The sequence below is a fragment of the Sciurus vulgaris genome (assembly GCF_902686455.1).
Source record: "Sciurus vulgaris genome assembly, chromosome: 6".
In the NCBI taxonomy this organism is placed as follows: domain Eukaryota; kingdom Metazoa; phylum Chordata; class Mammalia; order Rodentia; family Sciuridae; genus Sciurus; species Sciurus vulgaris.
This window is the reverse complement of record NC_136466.1, coordinates 107,968,052-107,989,873: the sequence shown is the minus strand read 5'-3', so window position 1 is coordinate 107,989,873 and position 21,822 is coordinate 107,968,052. Positions and strand designations below refer to the sequence as shown.

Genomic DNA, 21,822 nt, shown 5'->3' with positions numbered 1-21,822 from the left:
CCCAACTCAATAAATTTTTATTGAATAAAAAGAAAAAAAAAAAAAAAAAAACACAATACTTAGAAGGCAAAGAGTTAAAATGGAAACCAGAGAACTGAAGCATCACTATAACAACAACAAAAAAAAAAAGTAGAAAAGAAATTTTTTAAGAAGATAGGGGAGGGCAATTCTGTTAATTGCTGTTAATAAGTCAAGATAAAGACTTAAAAATTATAGGTGACCTTTGTTTCACTGCTTTTGCTAAGGGGTGGCATGGAGTGGGGGGACTAGAGCAGATTAAGAAGTAACTGGAGGTAGAGATATGGAACTTGTGAGTAGATAATTCTTTGGACAAGTTTGGCTCCTAGACAGGAGGAAAGTACAAAGGTTTTTGCTGTTGTTTCTATAAGATGAAAGTAACTTCAGCATGCTTAAAAATTGTTGGGAAGAAACTAGCAAATAGGTTAAAGATTTAGAGGAAAGAAGAAAAAACAAGGGAGTAGTTTTTCTTCAAACAACAAGGCAAGGGGATGGGATCTAGACCACATGTTGGTTTTCAATACAAGGTTCAGATTTTTGATTCTATGAGGAGGTAATGAGGAAAGTAAGAATGTGGTGCAGATAAGTCTGTAAGTGTGATGGTGCATGGGATACATCTGAAGAGCACTTGATCATTCCATTAGCCAAGGAAGATGCCAGGAAAGTAATGAACTTAAAAGACTAGTAAGTATTATTCAGAGCAGAAAGTTAGGTAGTGTTCTAGTAAGAGGAAACTGCACACTAAGTAAAAACATGAAGGCAGATCTTATACTCAAAAGCTAATATATTTCCCAATAAAGACTAGGAAAAATGGCATGAACTGGAATTTGGCCTCAGGCTGCTAATACAGTTCAGAGAATACTTTCCATCCAGAGCGGCCACTCCAGATATCTCAGAGTACTCCTCTAACTTTTGACAATTAGAGTATTTCAGAAACTCTGAGCACAGATTGATTAGTCAGTCATTTACCAGACTTGTGCTTTCTGCTATATCTCTCCTTACTGTAGGTCTCTCATTTATCCCTCCCCTACTTCCTACTTCTACTGGATATAAAAATAGAAAAAATTTAAAATATTTATTTTACTAAATGCATACTGTTTCATATTTCAAGATCAATAATCAAAAACTTGGTAAGTTCTACATTTTATATGCTAAAGGAGAGAAAAGGCTAAATTAGTTTTGTAGGAGATTGTCAATAATGTTTTCCCTGCTATACACCAATGGTCTCCAAGAAAATACACAGGACATTTGGGAACTCAGTATTGGAGAACTTAACTCTTCATAAAAACTCCATCTTTAATTTTGCTAAAATGTAATTCTGAGAGCTATGAACTGTGAAGAAGGTAATCAAGAAGTCACCAAAATGGTGAATGTGTCTGGTAACTATCCACAGTCAATCTCAGTGCAGCTTTACTGTTCTTTATTTTGTCCTTGTGTATAGTATTACTCTAGCAAATGAATCAAAATGCAAACAAACTTTTTGTTTTGTTGAAAAAGACACAGAATACAAAGCAGAAGAGAGAGTGGTATAGAGGCCAGTAAGTAAAAGGACCTAAGAAAATTACTTTTTGCAAATTTAGACATTTTAAAATATATCAGAATATATCCTCAACGAAACATGAACTGCCTGTTGTATTTTCCTCACTCCCATGCCATCTTCTATCAATATATCAAGTAATAGCTAGATATTCTTAACTGACTGAAATCTGGAATCATAGAGTCTTAAAGATTTGATAATCAACTACAGAATTAAAGTACTTTATTAAACTATTAGACTTGAAATACTAGCTAGGAGAAATAAATGCTAGAAGTGTCATAAGTTACTGCCTTATGATAGGACAGCATACATTGGTTAGAAGTACAGATTAAGAGAACTGAAGTCTCGATTATAGAACCATTTTTTTTTCCACATAATATCTGTGTGTCCCTTTGAAAAATCACTTAATCTTTGTGTTAACCAGATCCTTGGAGGAGTAGACATTAAGATGGGATTAAATTTTATAATCTTAGATTTTAGAAGAGTTAATATGCATGAATGTGGAAAATGGGAAGGGAGCTGGAGAAGGCTGGGAGAGCCATCAGACTCAGGAAAATCTGACCCCGAGTGAAAAATGTTCAAGAAGAAGCATCCGAGACTGACAGGTAGTTTAAGGAAGGTTTAGCAAGATTAGTGGGGAGTCCGAAGGCCAAAGTCAACTGCCAAGAGAATCCCAGTCTCCCTGAAAAAGGCACATCTTAATATCCCTGCTGAACTCAGTCTCTGGCCGGTAGCAGTTTATGAGAAGTCAGGCTTCAGGTCAAATGTAGTAATGGATTTCACAGTCCAGTGGCTGGGGCCCTTAAATAATTACTCCCTTTGTCTATGGAGATCTTCAAATCCATTCTAATAGCCACAACAACCCCTTCTGAGATTTTTCACATCTATAAATTCCCTATTTTTTGCTGCCTACTTCCCAGTATTATGACAGGTATTGGTATTGGCACTAGGGATATAATGATGAACAAAAGAGGCAGAGATATGTCTCTACCCTCAAAGAACTTATACTATAGTGAAAAAACAAGGAAGTAAAAAGGCAATTAAATAAAGTGTGGATCACCAGATTGTCACTCACCTGCAACCCTCTGATGGCTCCCTATTACATAGAGAAGAAAGTCTATACTTGGTATAACATATACAACACAACTGAGTGCTCATTTATCAACTTCCTGACTAACTCCTCAATCTCCAGAAACCCTAAATTCCAGTCATCACAGAATTGCCTCCCAAATATAACATACTGATTCACATCTCCATGCTTTCTTTTTTCTTTTCTTTTTTTAAGTGCTGAGGATTGAAGCCAGGACCTCATGCATACAAAGTATGCAACGTAAGCAGGCTATCACAGAGCTATACTCAGCCCACATCTCCATGCTTTTACACATACGGTTCTACCTAGAATGAGACTTCTATTCAGCCTCAAGATCCCATTCATGTCACCTTTGATAAGTCGTCACTAATTCTATAGTTGAAGTTTTCAAGACAATTTTGGCAATGTCTGGAGATAGTCCTGGTTGTCATAAATGTGTGTGGTGAGGGTGCTACTGGTCTCTAGCATGTACACACTACTAAATACCACATTGCAGCTGGGCATGGTGACACACACCTGTAATCCCAGTGGCTAAGGAGGATGAGGCAGGAAAACTACAAGTTGAAAACCAGCCTCAGCAATTTAGTGAGACCCTGTCTCAAAATAAAAAATAAAAAAAGGACTGGGGACATGGTTCAGTGGTAAAGCATCCTTGGGTTCAATTCCAGTACCAAAATAAGTGCTACAATGCAAAGGATAACTCTCCCTACCCTCAACAAAGAATTATACCAAAATATCCGAAGTTCCATAATTCAAACAACCTGCCCTAGAGGCAATTTGTCAAAGCCTGATCTGGGCTCACAAAGCACTGTCTCTAATTATAGGACTTTTGACTTTCTCTAACACCATGAGCTACTAGAAAACACAATGTGTTATTCATCTTTCTACATCCCATGACCTTGCAATTTCATCCCTTTTAGAAATCTGTCCAAGGTACAAAAAGGTATAGCCAGGGCACTGGTGTCACTCAACAGATGCTCTCATCCTGGCTGGACAACTTCCGAGCTGTGTGTCTGGGCAAATACCTGAAACTCAACTTTTTGGCTGTGAAGTGGGAACCACTACTTTAACTACTTTAACTACTTTACAGAAGTATTATAAGGGTTAAATGACACATCCATGAAGGGCTTAGACAAAGTGTGGCACACATTGAAAGCTCAAGAGGTTTCAAATAATATTGCTCACATGCCTTTTTATGTTGCCAAAACAAGAAAAGGAAAACAAAGGAGGGCAGGAGGTGTGAGAAGACAGATTTGAGATGCAGAAAACATTAGTATTCGATAAATCAATTATAAAAGTGATTACCTTACCCTTTTCAGGATTTTTCTCATCATTCACTGGTTTCAAAGTATATACTCTTGGTATATTAGAATTTATCTGTAATCCAAAATACTGTCTTTGCTACTAAAATATGTTTAATATTTGGTTACAAATTTACTTAAGTATAGTAACACTGTAAGTGAAGCATCACTAATTTCACAGTTTTATTAATAAAATAAGGTAGACAATAGTTTCAATTTTCACAATGAACACAAACTTGAACATTTGATATTAAGGAATACTGAGCTAGGATATATCATGTGTTATGTGTTAAACAGCACTTGTGAATGCTTCCAACTAAGAACTGGTGATGGTGTAAGAAGATTATTTTGGACAAAAAATAAATAACAAAGCTCTGGGGAACAGCAGTCAGTATTTAGCATAGTGCCTTACACTTAGTAGATGTTCAATAAATAGTCATTACGATAAATCTCGTAATGCAATTCTCAGACTTAAGAAAAGTCATCACAGCCCAGACTGGCAGTAGTATCAGTAGCTGACAGAGAATACTAGTTATCATCTCACATCTTTTCTCACCAAAACTGTTCAACTGTTTATTGGAAAATACTTTTCCCTAAGAAGAAAGACAGGGGTTCTCAAGAGCCATGGCAGTCACTTAAAACTTTGAGAAAGATAAGCTTTTGTATGCTTGCTCCTAGGGAAAGGATTGACTGTTAATGTCTTCAGGTTTACTGGTCACCTCTGTTCCAATGGTAGTAAAAGTTCTTATGAAAAAGTGAACCATTTTTATCCACTTGGTTCCCAACAGGGTATTTCGGCCTGTAGAGATATCTCCAACTTACCACTCAAGTCATGTTTCACTGCTCCAATTATTTCTGATTTATAAAACCCAATCCAACTAGGACATTAAATTAGAATATTTGATACTAAAATAATATGAAAAAAGAATTTAACATTTTAGGAAGTATCTATTCTGGGATGAGGAAAGATGGATTGGTACAATACTATGTACTTGATCTTAATTTAAAAAAAAAAAAATTCTAGTAAAAAGCAATGCCCCAGGATTACCTTTAATGTTAATTACTACCTTAATAAACTCAATCCCTGTGCTTAAACCTGCTTTTTAGCTGTTAACTTGGTAATCATAATAAAACAAACTGTACAAGGCAGTCTCTCAAATAATAAAATAAAACATTTATTCATTTTTTTTCTTAGTTTTGAACAGGCATAAGAAACAACAGAAAAGCATTCTGTGTACATATTATTTTATTAGAGCACTAAAAATGTACTATTTGGACACAGATGAACACAGATTAGGCAGTAAACTTATTTTCACTTTACAGAATTATCAAAGCCCCAAATTTGTGGTAAAGTCTTAATTAATACAAATTATATACATTGCAACATTATTTATTCCAACCAACATATTCTTCAACATTTACTTACACCATGCAGTCTGCTTCTTCAAGACAAAATTGTTTTAAAAATCATGTCAAAACTCTATTAGCATTATATTTGGAATTACTATGAAAACAAAGTATTCAACATAAAACATCTCTAAATAAATGCTACAGAAGAAACATACCTGAATGAAAATTTAAGATATTAGTCTAACTTTCAGGGAACTAATGAGAAAGTTTACCTATTTTTAAGGAAAATGTACTTTTATAACCCCTTAATGCAAACATATAGGTCAAATCTTTAAGCATTTGATTTACGTCTAAAAAAATAATCTGTACTTAAATTCTATAGATGATAGCACTAAAAATTTTTGAAAAAAAATCTGGCCTTACTCTGTAATTTAAATAAAACAAACCTAAGAAATCTAATTTTCACTACTTTTAATATACTCTTTGTGAAAAATATCTTTTATTCCTTTCATATCACTTCTACAAAAAAATTTATCACAGTAATCACAATATAATATAAAATTATTTATAATTATTTAAGTAGTCTTAAAGACTACACAGAATCTAAACTTACACAGCAGTTAGCATTCTTCGAAAGAATTCTGGAAAATGTACTAAACTATAAGAATTAAATACAGTAGTGGCTATAACAGTTCACTAATGTATCAAAAGCTTAGAAAACGAATATAAAAGTGTTAGTCTTTCTTTAAAAGGCTAATGTCTATTAACAGCTTAAAACAGGGCACAGTAGGAGGTTAATATGTTGTTGTCTGAATCACTTTCATCAGTTTAAGTACCTATTAGTCCTTATTAGCAATGTGCTAGCAAGGTGCTATTGGTCTTTTAAAGTTTTTTTCTCCTTCTTATTCTATTTGGCTAGAGATACTTTGGCAATGCTGTTTCAAACATGAAGTTTAGGTCTGCATATTTATTAGCATTTAGATTTAAGTTTGTACTCGTAAATGTTTTCTCCAATTAAAACTATATTCAGAAGTAATTTGAATGGTTTATCATATCTGTATGCCTAATCTGATTTAATATGTGTGTTTTGAAACAGGGTCTCACTACGTTGCTCAAAGTAGTCTTGAACTCCTGGTTCAAGTGATCCTCCTGCCTCAGGTTTCCTAGTAGCTGCAATTACAGGTGCACCATCATACCTGGCTTATCTTATAAATTTTAATAATTTGTAAAATATTCTTCAAAATTTCCTCAAAAGGGAGCAATCAAGATGAATTTTTTCAGAAGCCAAAGCAATTCATATGTAAACCCTCCTAAACAGGATCACTAATGCAAAACTATTAAACTAACAGTTTCAAGAAAAAACAATGGTTAATCTTTGGATATCAAAAGCTTATTGTTTAAAAACTGAAATTCAAATGATCAAACTGAAAAAAAAAAAAAAAAAAAAAAAACCTATGTTCGAGGTTTATGTTCGAGGTTTATTGAACTTAGTTTCAAGGACCAAACTTACTTGGAATAAAATCTAAGACTTAAAGAAAATAATATAATGGAACAGAAAAATCATCCTAAGGAATCCATATCTGTGGACACAGTATGATGTAGTAAGGTAGAAAGTTTCCCAATTCTGGCTAATAACTAGTTGGTAATCCCAAGAAAAATAATTACCTACCTCTTTTGTCTGTTTATATGGGTAGAGAGGGACAAAGACAGAGAACATGAAAATACATAAGAATCTCTAAAGGGGACCTCATCAGCTCCACAACTTAGCTTCCAAAGGAAAAGACTCAGAAGTGAATTTAATTTAAGCAGCTTAGCATATCCACAGACCTAAAATATTCTTGTAATTTTTAATTGGAGAATATCATGCTAAGTGAAATAAGCCAATCCCAAAAAACAAAAGGCCGAATGTTTTCCCTGATAAGTGGAGGATGATATATAATGGGGGGGGGGGGAGGAAGTGAGAGAAGAATGGAGGAACTTCAGGTTATGTAGAAGGAAATGAGAGGGAGGGGGGTATGAAAAATCATGGAATGAGAGAGACATCATTACCCTATGTACATGTATGATTACACAAATGGTATGAATCTACATCGTACACAACCATAGAAACAAAATGATATACTCCATTTGTGTACAATGAATCAAAATGCAATCTGTAAAAAATTAAAAAGACAAATAATTTTTAAAAATGTAGAAAGTACTTTCCTTTAAAAGCTAAACATACTTAGGCATTTCTTATGCTGTTTTACAATTGAAGTCTTTCCAGTTAATAAACTGCATATTAACAAAATTCTATATAAAGTCATTAGTAGAATTATAAATAGAATTATTTGGAGGGCCATTTGTCAATAATCTTTCACATATATACACATACACCTTCTGAGCCAACAATTACACTTTTATGAATTTATTCTACAGATAAGCCTGTATACTAGTAAAACTACACACATACAAGGACATTCAATGCAGCATTTTTCAAAGCAGCAAAATACTGGAAATGATACAAAGGTTCATAACAGAAGACGGCTTTTTTAAAAAATGTAGTATATCCATATAGACACTTGGCAGTCATTCAAAAGAATGAGGTTACTCTATTGTATGTTCTAAATGTAAAAAAAAAAATGCAATGTGCAAAATAATGTCTACAGAGCAACTACCATTTGTTCTTAAAGATATAACTGTAAATACTTGTGCATGCACAGAATATCTCTGGAAGAATTCATACACCAAAGGGAGTGGGGAGATAATGATTTGGCTCCAGGAAGGGAAACCGGGAGGAGAGTGGACAGGGTTAGAACACTGTTGTTTCACCATGTATCATTTTTTTGGGAGGGAGGGGGAGGTGCTGGGGATCGAACCCAGGGCCTTGTGCTTGCAAGGCAAACACTCTACTGACTGAGCTATCTCCCAGCCCCTTCACCATGTATCTTTTTACACCTTTGGAATTTTGTGCCATATTATGTATACAAAAAATTGTTCAAAAGTATTTCAAAATATGCTAAATTAAAGAGACATGAGGAATAAGACATTTTAGGTCCTCAAGGAACCTAAAATGTCAGAGAGAATAAATTAATTCATTTTACAAATTTTACCAAGACCTTTTTTTGTGTGTGCCAGGCCTCTGGTGATGTGTCCTTGACCTAATGGAACTTGTGATGGTGGCTTGAAGAATCTAGTCCAAGTAAAGCAATAACAGAAAGCAGGCCTCTGACAATTTTTATATCAATATCCAGAAATAAGTTAAAATAGTCCAGGTTCCCCAAAATAAGTAGCAGCAGCAAAAGAAGTAGTGACAGATGTAGGTAGAAGCAACAGAAGAAGGAATAATAAGAGGCACATTAATGGCTGACAATAACACATTGAACTAAGAGATGGAAAAAAATTTTAAAGTAAAAAAGATACCAAGTTATCATATAATATAATCAAGCATTCTCCAATTAAGGACTCAGTTATACTACAAAAATCTTTACAATAAGGTTTACAGAGATTTCAGTGGGCATTTTTTTCCATAGGAAAAGTTATACTTCTTGTTAAGCTTCATTAACTGTCCCTCAGGAGCCTATTTAATCCTATTTAATATACTTCTATATAAACAATTGAACTGCTGTTGTCAGGCATTTGCTTCTTTTCTCTACTTCTGATGCAGAGGATCAGATCTCAAGAGGACACTGAATCAGAGGGAAACTGAAGGACCAAGGCTAAGCCTAAAGCAATCGCAGAAGTTATTTTTTTTTAAAAAAGGAGGGAAGGAAGTAAACTCCTGGTAAGTTCAGCAAAGGAAATTACTCCTTGTATCACACACAGGTCTATATAAATTAGGGATCAAAGTAATCATATCAATTAATACTCTACTGTTTCAATTCAAGGAATTTAATCACTTTGGAGAGTTTTTAAAATTATTATTGTTTCAATTCAAGGAATTTAATTACTTTGTTGAGTTTTTAAAATTATTATTATTGTGGTTGTGGTTTTTCTTTTGCTGTCTGTCTTGTACAACTAAAAGCCAGGGAAACCTGGCTTCAGGTTTGGCTGATCCATCAGTTCAACAATATCAAGAAGTTTCTTTTTCTCTCTTCATTGTGTGATGTATAATACAAAATACCAGATGCCCTTGTGCTAAAAGAAGTCTACTAGCCACAAACAGTTAACTGGAGAAAGTACTTCTGTTCCAGAATTCTAAGAAAAGGTTTGGAAATTTACCCTAAAGGTCAGTCTAAATCACATGGCCACCCTGTGTCAATTCTATGACCAGAGAGATGGAGTACAGCTTTTAAAGTGAGAAGCCCACTCCTAAAGCCAGAGGTGAGGGAATTTCCTTCAAAGAACATGGACTGTATGTATGGTGAGAATAGTGGAAATTAAAATGAAAATACAAATAGATATCAAAAGGAAAAAAAATACTGAAGAGGCAGTCATGGAGTTCACTAGAAGATATATATGCAATGAAGATACAGAGTCATCACAAAATACTAAATACAATATTGCTCATTTAAAAGATACAAAATTAGTTGGGTATGGGGCACATGCTGGTAGGGCCAGCTATTTGGAAGGCTGAAGCAGGAGGATCACTTGAGCTCAGAAGTTTGAGACCAACCTGGACAATACATTGAGATCCTTTCTCCAAAAAAAAAAAAAAAAAAAAAAAAAAAAGAAAAGAAAGAAAGAAGAGAAAAAGATAGGAAATTACTAGAACAGAATATTCTTTTTACAAACAAATAAAAACTGAAGTTAGTTCTTGAGATCAAGTCTACTTAACCTACTCCAAGAAATGCTGGAATGTTTTTTTCTTCTTTTTTCCAGTACTGGGGATTTAATGTATGGGGCAGGGAAGGGAAGCATTTTACCACTGAGCGACACCCACAGCCCTTTATATTTTTTTATTTTGATATAAGGTCTTACTATGGTGCCCAGGCTGGCTCAAATTTGCCATTCTCTTGCGTCAGTCTCCCCAGTAGCCAGGATTACAAGTATGCACCACCACAATCAGCTAAAAGTATCAATTTTGAGATCTGCACATTTCCTAATTCTAATTGGATAGCTAAAGAAGATACAAATAAATGACAATTAACACCTTGCTCTTGATTGTGGTAGTGGTACTGGAGACAAGTAAAGATTAAACGTATATATACTACCAGATTTTAAACCTATAGCAGTGACAATTACAAAACCATATGGTATTAGGTTAAAAAAAATTAAACATTATCAATGAAGAATTGAAGGGGCTGAGGCTGTGGCTCAGTGGTAGAATGCTTGCATAGCACCGTGTGAGGCACTGGGTTTGATTCTCAGCAACCACATAAAACTAAATAAAGGCACTGTGTTCATCTACAACTAAAAATATATTTTTTAAAAAGAATTCAATCTTGCTCTAGAAATGCTATAACAAACTTAAGAAATTAAGGTATCATAAATTAGAAAAATAACCATTTAAGAAGTGATATTGTTGACCTTCTTTGGCGTCAGATCCTAACCAACCTAGTGCCAGGAGAGTTTTCAGGACCCAGTATCTAGACTTGTATCTATAGGTCTCCCTCACCCCTGCCACCCCCACTCCAATATCTTGCACTGAATGCACAATCCTGGAAATGAGTAGGGTTGTCTTTTCCAAGGATTTCCCTTTCTACCAGGTAAAAACGCCAGGTTGTCTAAGGTATATACATCATTCTACACAGGTGGGAAGGAGATGACTATGTAACTATAGGGCTAGAGTTTCACATCTTTTTCCTTTTGCTCTTTACCTAAAATAATTTTTCCCAAGATGGAAATTAAGCAAAAACAGTATTAGAGTAAAATTAAGAAGTACATCAAGCATTAGAAAAGATGTAGATAATAAAAGGAACTCTCATGTATGTAGTTGAGAATATAAAATGGAATAACCCCTTTGGAAGTTTGGAAGTTTGGCACTTTATGGACTGAATGTTTGTGTGCCCTCCCACTACCAATTCACACAATGAAGTTCTAACCCCAATATAATAGTAGCAGGATGTGGGGTGCTTTGGTAGACTATAAAGTCATGAGGACAGTGCCCTCATGAATGAAATTAAGGCCTTTATAAAAGAGATCACAGAGAACTCTCTAGATCTCTTTCTATTATATAAGGATAAAATAGGATAGCAATCTGCAACCTCAACAGGCCTTCACCAGAACCCAATCATTTTGGCACTCTGATCTCAGACTTCCAGCCTCCAGAACCATAATAAATTTCTTTTGCTTTAATTCACAATGGTACTTTGTTAGAGCAGTCCAAACTGACTCAAACAGCATTATCTTATAAAGTGAATATCATGGTTTGGATCTTAAATGTCCCCCGAAAGGCTCCTTATGTGTTGAAGGTTACTTCCCAAATAATAGCACTATTAGGAGGTGGTGGAAATTTCAGATGGGGCCTAGTTGGAGGAGTGGGTCATTGAGGTTGTGTCCTTGAAAGGGTATGTTGAGATCCATTCTTCTCACCATCCCTCCCTCCCAACAATGAGGTAATAAGCAGCTTTGCTCTGCCTTGTGCTACTCACCATCATGTTCTCCTTCACCACAGGCCCAAAATCAATAGAGTCAAATGACTATGGACTGAAACCATGAGCCCAAATAAATCTTTCCTCCTCTAAGCTGATTTTTTTTTCAGGCATTTCATGACAGTTAAGGAAAGCCAATCAACACAATGGAACACTCCATACTTTATGACCCAACAATTCCATTTCTATACATACATTCAAGAAAAATTTGCATATCATTACCAAAGACATGAACAAGATTGAATATAGAAACACAGTTAATAACTAGAACAATCCAAATGCCCATCAACAAATGAATGGATCAACTGTAGCATTATCATACAACAGAATATTATACGATAGTCAAAACAAATCCAGTGCATCTACATGCAAAAATATGCCTGAATTTCACCAATATAACATAATAAATGAAATAAATGAGTGAAAAATAATAAATCCCAAAAGAAGCCCTTCTTATATGGTAAAAAGTAACTAAAACTAACAACATATGTTTTAATAATAAAGAAATGGTAATATTATATAAAACCAAAAAGCAAGGTAAAAGTAAATATAAGACTAAAAATAGTAGTACCTCAGGTGGGGGAAGTAGCACTAAATTAAGTAAGCTATTATCATTAGTTTAGCTTTTAAGATAGGTTATGGGTTCCTGTTGTTATTATATTATTTAAAAGTAGTTCAGTGGTTGAGCACTTGCCCAGCATGCACAAAGCCTTGGGTTCCATTCTCAGCACTATGGGGGAAAAAAATAAAACAAACACAAAAATCACATGACAAACAAGAGGGCTGTGCATGGACCAATAAAGAATATATGACATAAACCAGGATCAGGATTAATTCAATTCTGTTCTAGTATCCAAAGAAAGAAAAACGGAGGTGACTTTTATGGATTCATTTCCTATAGTACATTTTATATCCCCCTTCATTGTTTTAAATTCTTTGTTCACCTGTTTTTAAAACTTTGTAGTGGGCTGGGGTTGTGACTTAGTGGTACAGCGCTTCCCTAGTACACGTGAGGAACTAGGTTTGAGCCTCAGCACCACATAAAAATAAATAAAGGTATTGTGTCCATGTACAACTAAAAAAAAGTTTGTAGTAATATTCTTCCCAATTATAGAGAAAAAAAAAAAACCTGATTTACAGAAAAGTTCAGGATGATTTGGCAAAATAAATACATTTTGGGGGAATGTACTTAAGGTGCCTTAAGAATTAGCTTTAGCACTTTAAGGAATAAGTCTCAGCTAATGGGAAAATGTATACATGAAATACTTTACTTACCAATAAAAAAGTATTAGAGTGATTTTTTATCTTCTGTTAGAACCTCAAAAATTCAAAATTCTCTGCTTCCATTTTTCATATTACCCAAGAGCCACTGTTAGCCATTCCAATTTAAATTCTCCATTCTAAACAAGAAAACATGTTGCTTGATGTTACATGGATCTTGACTCTATGCTCAATCATGACAGCTTCAGTTTTCTGCCTTTCCAGAGCTAGAAGAGAAATCTGATTGCTTCTTGGTGAAGCTCTTGAGAATCACTGCTTGCCAAGTAATTGGCAGAATGTAATAAAGAGCTGATCACCCACAATTCACTTTGACACTACCTCTGACCACCACTTTGGAGAACTGGATACATTACAGAAATTCCAAAAGGAGCAAGCTAAGAAGTTGGTCATTCTGACAGAACTTACTCTCACTCAAAAAAAAAAGGGGGGGTGGGGTATGAGTACAAGAAAATATATGGTTAGCAAAGCCTATGGGAATAAATTATAAAGCAATATCCTTAACTTTTTCTTAATATTTGTTCACCATATTTCTACCCATCTTTTTTTTTTTTTTTTTTTTTTAATTTTTGGTAGTGGGACTTGAACCCAGGAGTGCTCTACCTCCGACCTACATCTCCAGTCCTATTTATATTTATTTTACTTTGAGACTAGGTCTCACTAAGTTGCTGAGGCTAGTCTGGAACTTGTCAATCTCCTGCTTCAGTCTTTTGAGTTGCTGTGATTACAGACCTGCACCACCATGCCCCATCCGTCGTTACTTTAAATACAGAAAGTATATGAACAGCTAAAGCTGAAGGGAAATAACTGTATGTCTACCTAGTATAGGTGTCATTTGCATTTTCACTTTATATATCTGTATAATATATACTGAACTAATATTAGAAGGTTAATATACTTTTATGTTGATTTTAATTCCTGCTACAGTGCAGTGCATCCATGTGTGTGTGTGTGTAAGCCATACACAATTCTATACCAGAAGTGTAGGTATAAACAAACTTGGGAAGATGCCATAGTTTGGGAACAGGGCTTGCTTTATTAAAAAAAAAAAAAAAAAATCAATACAATTTCCCCACAGGTTCATGATGTAAAATTCTATAATCAAGGCTTGTAGATTTGTAATTATGGTATGTCAGCTACATTTAAACAAGAGTGTTAAAAGATTGTTAAAGTTAAACTAACACAATTGCAGTGTGAATTGTCCTAGTCTCACTCTAATCTACTGGTGTCACTTTCATTTAATCAGAGGAAAACTATGGGCCAATGTCAGTGCTATTTTCAATGCCCTAACATTCTTTGTTCACACTGGATTTTAAACCATTACGAACCTAAAATGGCTATAAAAAGATATATTTAAGAAAGCATTTTTAATCAATTAATTCACCCTGCAGTGGGCTAGTTTAGCAGGCTTTATTCAGAGTAAGTTGGCTTTTTAAAAAAGTCTTTAAACAACCATTCATGTTAAATTAATGAAAGCAGTTTATTTTTTTTTTTTCTTGCAGAAGAATTTTTTGAATTTACCATAAGTCTAGTAACAAACTACTTTCACAAACACAAATCTTACTTGGAAACCTATTGTGAATGTAAGTCATTTAGCTAAAATATCCCCTTTAGAAAACATCAATTCTTTTTTGGGCTTAAACCAACAGATAGGAAACATCAATTCCTCATTTTCTTCCACTTCAGTGACAATTACTTTCTAAATCATTAATACAGAAAAAGGCTATTCTGGCAATAATTCATATTTGTACCATGCACTTAAGGCTTTTTTTGTTTGGTTGGTTATACATACATACATACATATCAGGAATTGAACCCAGGGGTACTTAACTGCGGAGCCACATCCCCATCCCCATTTAAATTTTGAGACAGGGTCTCGCCAGGTTGCTGAGGCTGGCCTCAAATTTGTGACCCTCCAGCCTTAGCTTCCGGAGTTGCTGGAATTCTAGGTATGCATCACCACACCCACCTACATTTAAGTATGGCCCAATGCACAACTCACAGTCATACTACCAATAAACAGTGTCCACACAAATCATAGTACACACAAAACAGAACTATGCAAGCTAACTACAAAAGAAATGGACAATCATCCTGGTTTGCCTGGGACTTTCCCAATTTTAGAACTGAATGTTCCACATCTTGGGAAAATCCCCTCAGTTCCAAGCAAATTAGGACAATTGATGTCACCCATATATTAAAAAGAAAAAAAAAAGTTTCAGATTTTAAGAGTTTTTTTTCAGAATTTTGGAATATTTCCACAGACTTTACCTGTTGAGCTTCCCAAATCAAGAAATCAAAAAATGCTCCAAAATCCAAAACTTTTTGAGTGTCCTGTTGGCATTCAAAACGTTTTAGATTTCAGAGAATTTCAATGTTTCCAATTAGAGATGTTCAATTTGTACAGATGAGTTACATGTTAACAAAGGTCACTGCTCAAAGAAACTGTATAATTCCCATTCAGCCTATAGTACACATATCTCTGATTTTACAATCAGAATTAGCCCTCAAATAATAATCTTGCTGCTGGGAGGAGAATACTTAAGGAGCCCAATGGGTCAGAGGCTCAGCATCAGGCCAGTCTCATGGACTCTTTCCTTGTTACTAATGATCTAATCTGTCTTGAAACCTATATCCAGAGATTAGATTCTTTGCCTTGTTCCTGTAAAAGCTGACAAAGTTTCTGGAGGACCAGGGCACTTCCACCAATTTTTCTATCTTCTACGTAAAATACTACTACTTTTCTTTCTAACATGGATTCCATAGTGATGCCTTCGTAAGTGACCATCTTTTACTCCTTGGTCTATCTCCTTGATGCCAAACACCATCTTTATTTATTTACTTATTTATTTATTTAGTTAGTTAGTTAGTTATTTCCCTAACATTCAAGCCACCTGTCCAGACCTCTTCCTAAAGTCCACACTGGGAACTTCTGAATCACCTCAAATGTTCTAGTAGATTGGATTCAACACCAAACTCTAAGAACTCACTCTTTCTAGTATAACCTATTCAACTGAACTCAAACACAAATACCTGATTTTTCCCCCTTTCTTTCTTTTTTTTTTGGCAGTCCCTAGATTAAACCTAACCCCTCCCACATGCTAGGTAAGCACTCTACCACTGAACTACAATCCCAGCCACCTAAATTTTAATTTCCAGTAGCTCTCGACTTCTGGAGAGAAAACTAAAGGAACTGGGGGGCATGACTGATGACTTCAAATTTCTTCTTCCAAATAAAATTGTAACTTCAAAAGAGAAATGAGCCTATGGTAAAAGACTATTTTTCCAGAAAAAGGGTATTGAGAACAGTAGTTAGTTCTTAGTTCTTACACTATTGCTTTAAAAGCCTAATGAGCGGAATCACTGTGACCAAGAACATGTCTGAAGTGTGATACTAATATCACAAGTCTTTGAAAATAAATTTGGAGAAAGGAGGGGGGGAAGCATACTTTCAAAGCAATTTTTATTATGGAAAATATTAAGTATATGCACAGAAGAATATAAAGAAGCCCCAAGATCATTAAGCCCCAACAATTATTAAAAAGTAGTCATATCTATCTCTTTTTTTTCCTTCAGTGATAAAAAATGTATATTTTTAAAAACAGGATACTAAAGCAAAAGATGGAAAGAGCTATAGTAAAATAATTTTCAGGAGAAAAGTAAGAGTAATAATATTTATGGTTCTAATCTAACCAACTGAGTAACATACAACTAAAACAAATTTTATATTTAGAAAAAATGCATCACATTTTATAGTACCTAAGGGGAAACTCTACACCAAGCTGTTAACAGAAAAACCATGAAATAAATGTATGATAGATTTCCATTAATTTATAAGCAATTTGAGGTTATGGCAAATTATGAAAGGGTTTCATAAAAATTATGTTTATTGAAGTACAAAGTATGCCAAAGGTAAAGTTTGATAATGTTCTATTATTGAAAATAAACTGAAAACAAAACTGTTTCCAAACAGTTTATATAAGTACTTGAGAATTCATCATTATCTAAATGACTGAATTTTCTCTAGAATACATACTGCAAGCATGTAACTACTTGAATACTTTTATAAGAGATCATTAAGATGAGAAATGTGGAAGTTATATAGGAAAACCACCATTACAAGCCATTTCTCATGATTTCCAGTCCAAAGAATTCTCCAACATACCCTGATACTTCTGCCAGATACATTAAAATGACATAACCAAAGTCAGTCTAGCAAAAGAGCAACTCTGGGCTAAGTGATGGTATGAACTATTTATATTTTTCATATACACATCTCAAATCTCTTGTTATCACAAATTTTAATATTCTTTACTAGAGCATAATAACTTAAAGTAGAAAGTTGAAGATCAGAAACCTTGTTTCATTTCTTTGCTTTGCTACTAACTTGCAGTATGACCTTAGACAAGTTTGGTTTCTTTTTTCCAATTTCATTAAACCTCAGTTTCTCATCTATAAGATAGGAATAAAGTATTATTCATGAACATAGCCACTGGTTATTTGCCACACACTGAATTAAACAGTATAGCAGACATTTCTTGTAACCTCTGCATGACATGGGTACTTACTTTACAAATGAGGTAATAGAGGAACAGTGCAATGTAATATATTCCAGAGCACACAATAAAGGGCAAAATCAAAATCTGAACCCAAAGAGTCTCCCTTCAGATAAGGCTGTGCATTTAACGACTATTCACACTATCTCCTTACTGCCTTAGTAATAAGGAAAGTTTCCAGGGAAGTATAGTGTGATGATATGCCAAAACTGAGAGGCAACATCTTAAAAAGTGAACTTATTCTATCTTCTGGCTTGTCCTAATCTGATGGAAGTATCAATAAACAGAGGAAGGGTGGGTCAACAGGAAAAAGCCGGGTGGGTATAATCAGACATTTCTACTGCAAAATAACCTACTTCATCAGAAGGTTGTTTATCTTTTCTCTTGAAGTAATCACAGTTTGATCTTCTTGAAACAATTAAAGTTTAATGAGCACTGAAGTGTCTACCAGTTTGGAATTAGAATAAATTACAAGACTGCCGTGCCCATGGGAGTGGCAACCTGCATCCCACAGCCTCCAGGATAACCTCGAAGGGAGCCGAAAGGCGATAGGTAGGCCACAGAAGTTTGCACGGTGTGCTGGCAGTTCATGCTCCAGTTCTCAAAGTCTGAGAGTCCCGCCAGCCATGTTTGGAAGGCTCCACCACAGTCTCTTTATGATAAGGCCCTGGATCTCGGCGTGCCTATAAACTTCAGAACCTGCTTTCGAGTCCACATGAGGACACGAAACCCACAGGATCCGCCTCCCCACCGGCAAGTTCAGCAAGGAGACGCTGGGCGCCTGCACACAGAGGTTGGGGACCAAGGCGCGGCCCACCCTCCGGCTCCAGGCCGCCGCCCTGCACCCGGGCCCGGGGCGCCGAGGGGCGGGGCCGCCGTGGACCCCCGCCGCCACCCGGGCGGCTATGCAGGAGCTGCAGGGGGAAGGGGCGTGCCGCAATCCGCGGGCTCCGACTTCGGCGCGCCCCGCTCGGTCCCTGTCGGTCCCCGCCCGCCGCGGAGCCCAGCTGAGGCCTGGCGCCCGGCGCCGGTCTCCGGCCTGCGCTCCGCCCGTCCTCTCGAGCCGCCATGAGGCGAGTCAGAGGAGGCGCAGGCGGCTGCGCCGCTCGCGGCTCCTTACCGCTTCACTACGCCGGTCTTGATCTTGATCTGCCTCACGCGAGGATCGGCCATGGTCCCTTGAGCGCCGCAGGAAGGAGGGGCGGAGATCCTGAGTAACAGTGGAGGGCGACGGCGCGGGGGAGGCGGTTTTGTTGCCGGAGGCCCCGCACGCATGCGCAGGCCGGCGCGGCCCGGCGGCCCGGCCACACCTGGCGGGCGTGGGCCGGGACTGCTGGCACCGGGCTGGTGTCGTGCTGCGCGCACTGTCCCCATCTCCACCCTCTTTCTTCTCCTGGAGCCCGCACTCCCCTCTCTCGGACGGCCTTCCTTTTAGAGCTTGAACAGCCTCTTATTTTGGACAAAAGTTACACTTTTTCCTGTCTCCACAGCCTGGCCTTTGTGGGAAACTTTGCCCCAGGAGAGATTGGTTTGTCTGGGATATTGCTTTGCAGGGTTTTCTGCTTAATAGGGAGACCTAAAAACTGTTGATACTTTCGATTTCATTCTCTGGTGTCAAATGGGACCAAATGCTATATGTTTATTTAAATAAATACCATCACGCACTCAGTAAAAATAGGTATATAAAAATTTTAAAAGCTTTACGTTTTACTTAACACCTCTACAGAAATTTTTGTAGGTAATGTGACTTGCCAAGGAAATGACTATAGAACTTCATCAAATAATCACCACTTCTAGTGTATCTTTATGCGTGTGGCATACAAAAGCTTGAGCTTCGTAGCCAGACAAACCGATTTACATTAGGGGGTTCCATCCTTCAGTAGCTATGTGACATGGGCATTTAGGCTGTTAACCTGCCTGCTGACACACTTCCTCGTCTGCAAAATGGAAATGGTAATGCCCACTTTGCAGAGTAGGTATGTTGGTTAAAGCATCTAGGTCAGTGTCTGGAGCATATAGTAGATACTCAACAACTTTTGGTTGTTTTATATTTTCAAAAATATGTCTGTGGCATAAAATGAGGTACACTACAGTGAACTCCAGCCAGCAGCCACTTCTTGCTGGAGTTCCCCAAGGAATGCAGGGTAGAGCCTCCTTTGTTTTTTCTGGGTACCATCCTTCAAAGGTATCTACATAACTGTCATTACACTTTACAACACTTAATTCACGCATTCTCATTTCACAGCTGCCTGTGGAAAGTCCTATGCTGCCAGTACAAGAGGGCTTATTTAAATCCAGGATCAAAACCCAGCTCTTGGTGAAAGTCTATCATGACAGACCCTTGTTTGGCTGTTTTAGAATTACCCAATGATAATTTTTATTTTTGGCATATTTGTTTTTAAAACAGTTGTTTAGGTTCTTTGTAAGGAATGTGTTCACCCTCCTACTTGCATTATAAGTAACTTTAGAAGCAGGAATTTTATCTTCCATAAATCTTCCTCCTCTAACTTCCATCTGTGTTCTGTACTGAGCGGGTGATAAATTCAATAAATATTGTTATCTGGCTGGCTGGCACACTGAAATACAATTCCAAGTGACACAGCAGAGCTGTGAAATACTGTGTGTGGGGGATAATAGAAGGGACATAACAGCAAACTCACCAAAGCCAAATGCTACAATGAAACAGTAGCAGCTGTAAATCATGCAACAAAAAATGGTAGAGCTAGGGTTTTTGCTTCTGTCAAGATCTTTTCTCCTATCAAGCACTAAAAATCATGTAACTCATCATATTTTCTTTTTGAACTTATTTCAAGAACTTCAGAGTTCAGTTTTGTGCTACTTTGCAGGAGTTTCTCTTAGACAAATACTTTCTCCCCAACCCCTACTCTGCCTCCATCCTTTTACCTCTTCTCTCTTTTAATTAGTTTGTATTTGTGCCTTTTAAACCAGTAACCAATAAAGATTACAAATTTCTGTTGCCAACTGTTGCTGCTATATGTGTTGCCCAGGGACAGGCCCTTGAGGACAGAGTGTGTTAATTTATCTGTGTCTCTGTGTTCTATAATACATGCTTGAGGCTATAGGTTAAGATTGTGAAGTCTGGCTTTACCTTTAGGGTAGGACACAGACTTATTCTGGTCAGAAGTTTAACAGTATTGTTGATAACATATATTCTGAGGCCAGACTACCTATGGTTAAATCCCAGCTCTGCTTTGTACTGTGTAATATTAGACAAATTACTTAACCTCTCTATGTCCCATTTTTTTATCTGTAAAAATGTAGATGATAATAATAATATTAGCTACCTCATAAGGTTGTTATAAAACTTAAGTGAGTTAATATTTGTAAAGTACTTAAAACAGTGCTGGTACTTATTAAGCCCCGTATAAAGTGTTTGTTCAGGGGATCACCTGGGAAAGAGTTCCTAAATAAGAAACCATGAACACAGTAGGATATGAATATAGAAATGTACATATTATAATTAATGAGATCATGCTGAATTCATGTTTGATAATTTCATATGAAAAGTACCATGTTTTACTTATGCATCACTGTATCCCCACAGGCCTGGCACATAATTGATATTCAAATATTTCTTGAACAAATAAACTGCTTTAACACCCTCCCCCCATTTGACAGCACGTCACAGAGGCATCCCATTCTAGCAAGTTGACTACTAAGACAGCCTGAACCTCCCTTCCTTCCACCACACACACCCCATTGTCCTCTGGCCTTGTGTCTGGCCTTTAAGGAGACAGACTGAAATGGAAGGCCATTTCAGGTCAATGCAGGAGAATGCTAACCACAGGGAGCCCTTTAGGCTCTAGACCAAGAGATCCCTTAAAGTATTTGAAATGGAAACAGTAAGTTGCTTTCCTCACTGGTACCTTTTGATTCTGTTATCCCTAAACCTAGCTGAGTTCTATTTAAATATTATAACTTCGTCCCAAGTGAACTATAGAACTATAGGAATAAGTTCATAAGGGACTCTGTATGGGATGAGTTCATCAACATTTGAGATTGAGGATTGAAGAGATCTGAAAAATTCAACCTCCAGGAGTGGGGGTGAATCTAGCAGAATAAGAGGCAAGTCCAGTTATCTCCTCCCAGAGGGCTAATTCTTCCATTACCAATCTTTGGGGGGTTGGTGTTTTCGTGAGCTTTTTCTCTGCTGTGACTA

At 36.5% G+C, this 21,822-nt stretch overlaps 1 protein-coding gene across 1 annotated transcript in view; it reads right to left on the bottom strand.

Annotated features, from left to right (window-relative positions):
- TBCA (tubulin folding cofactor A) overlaps positions 1–18,924 on the bottom strand; it is a 78,145-nt gene extending 59,221 nt beyond the window's left edge. The window contains exon 1 of the mRNA XM_079143601.1: positions 18,763–18,924. Coding sequence (XP_078999727.1) covers positions 18,763–18,917 — 155 coding nt within the window. The 5' untranslated portion in view covers positions 18,918–18,924. The remainder of the gene's footprint in view (positions 1–18,762) is intronic.
- Positions 18,925–21,822: the final 2,898 nt, after the last annotated feature.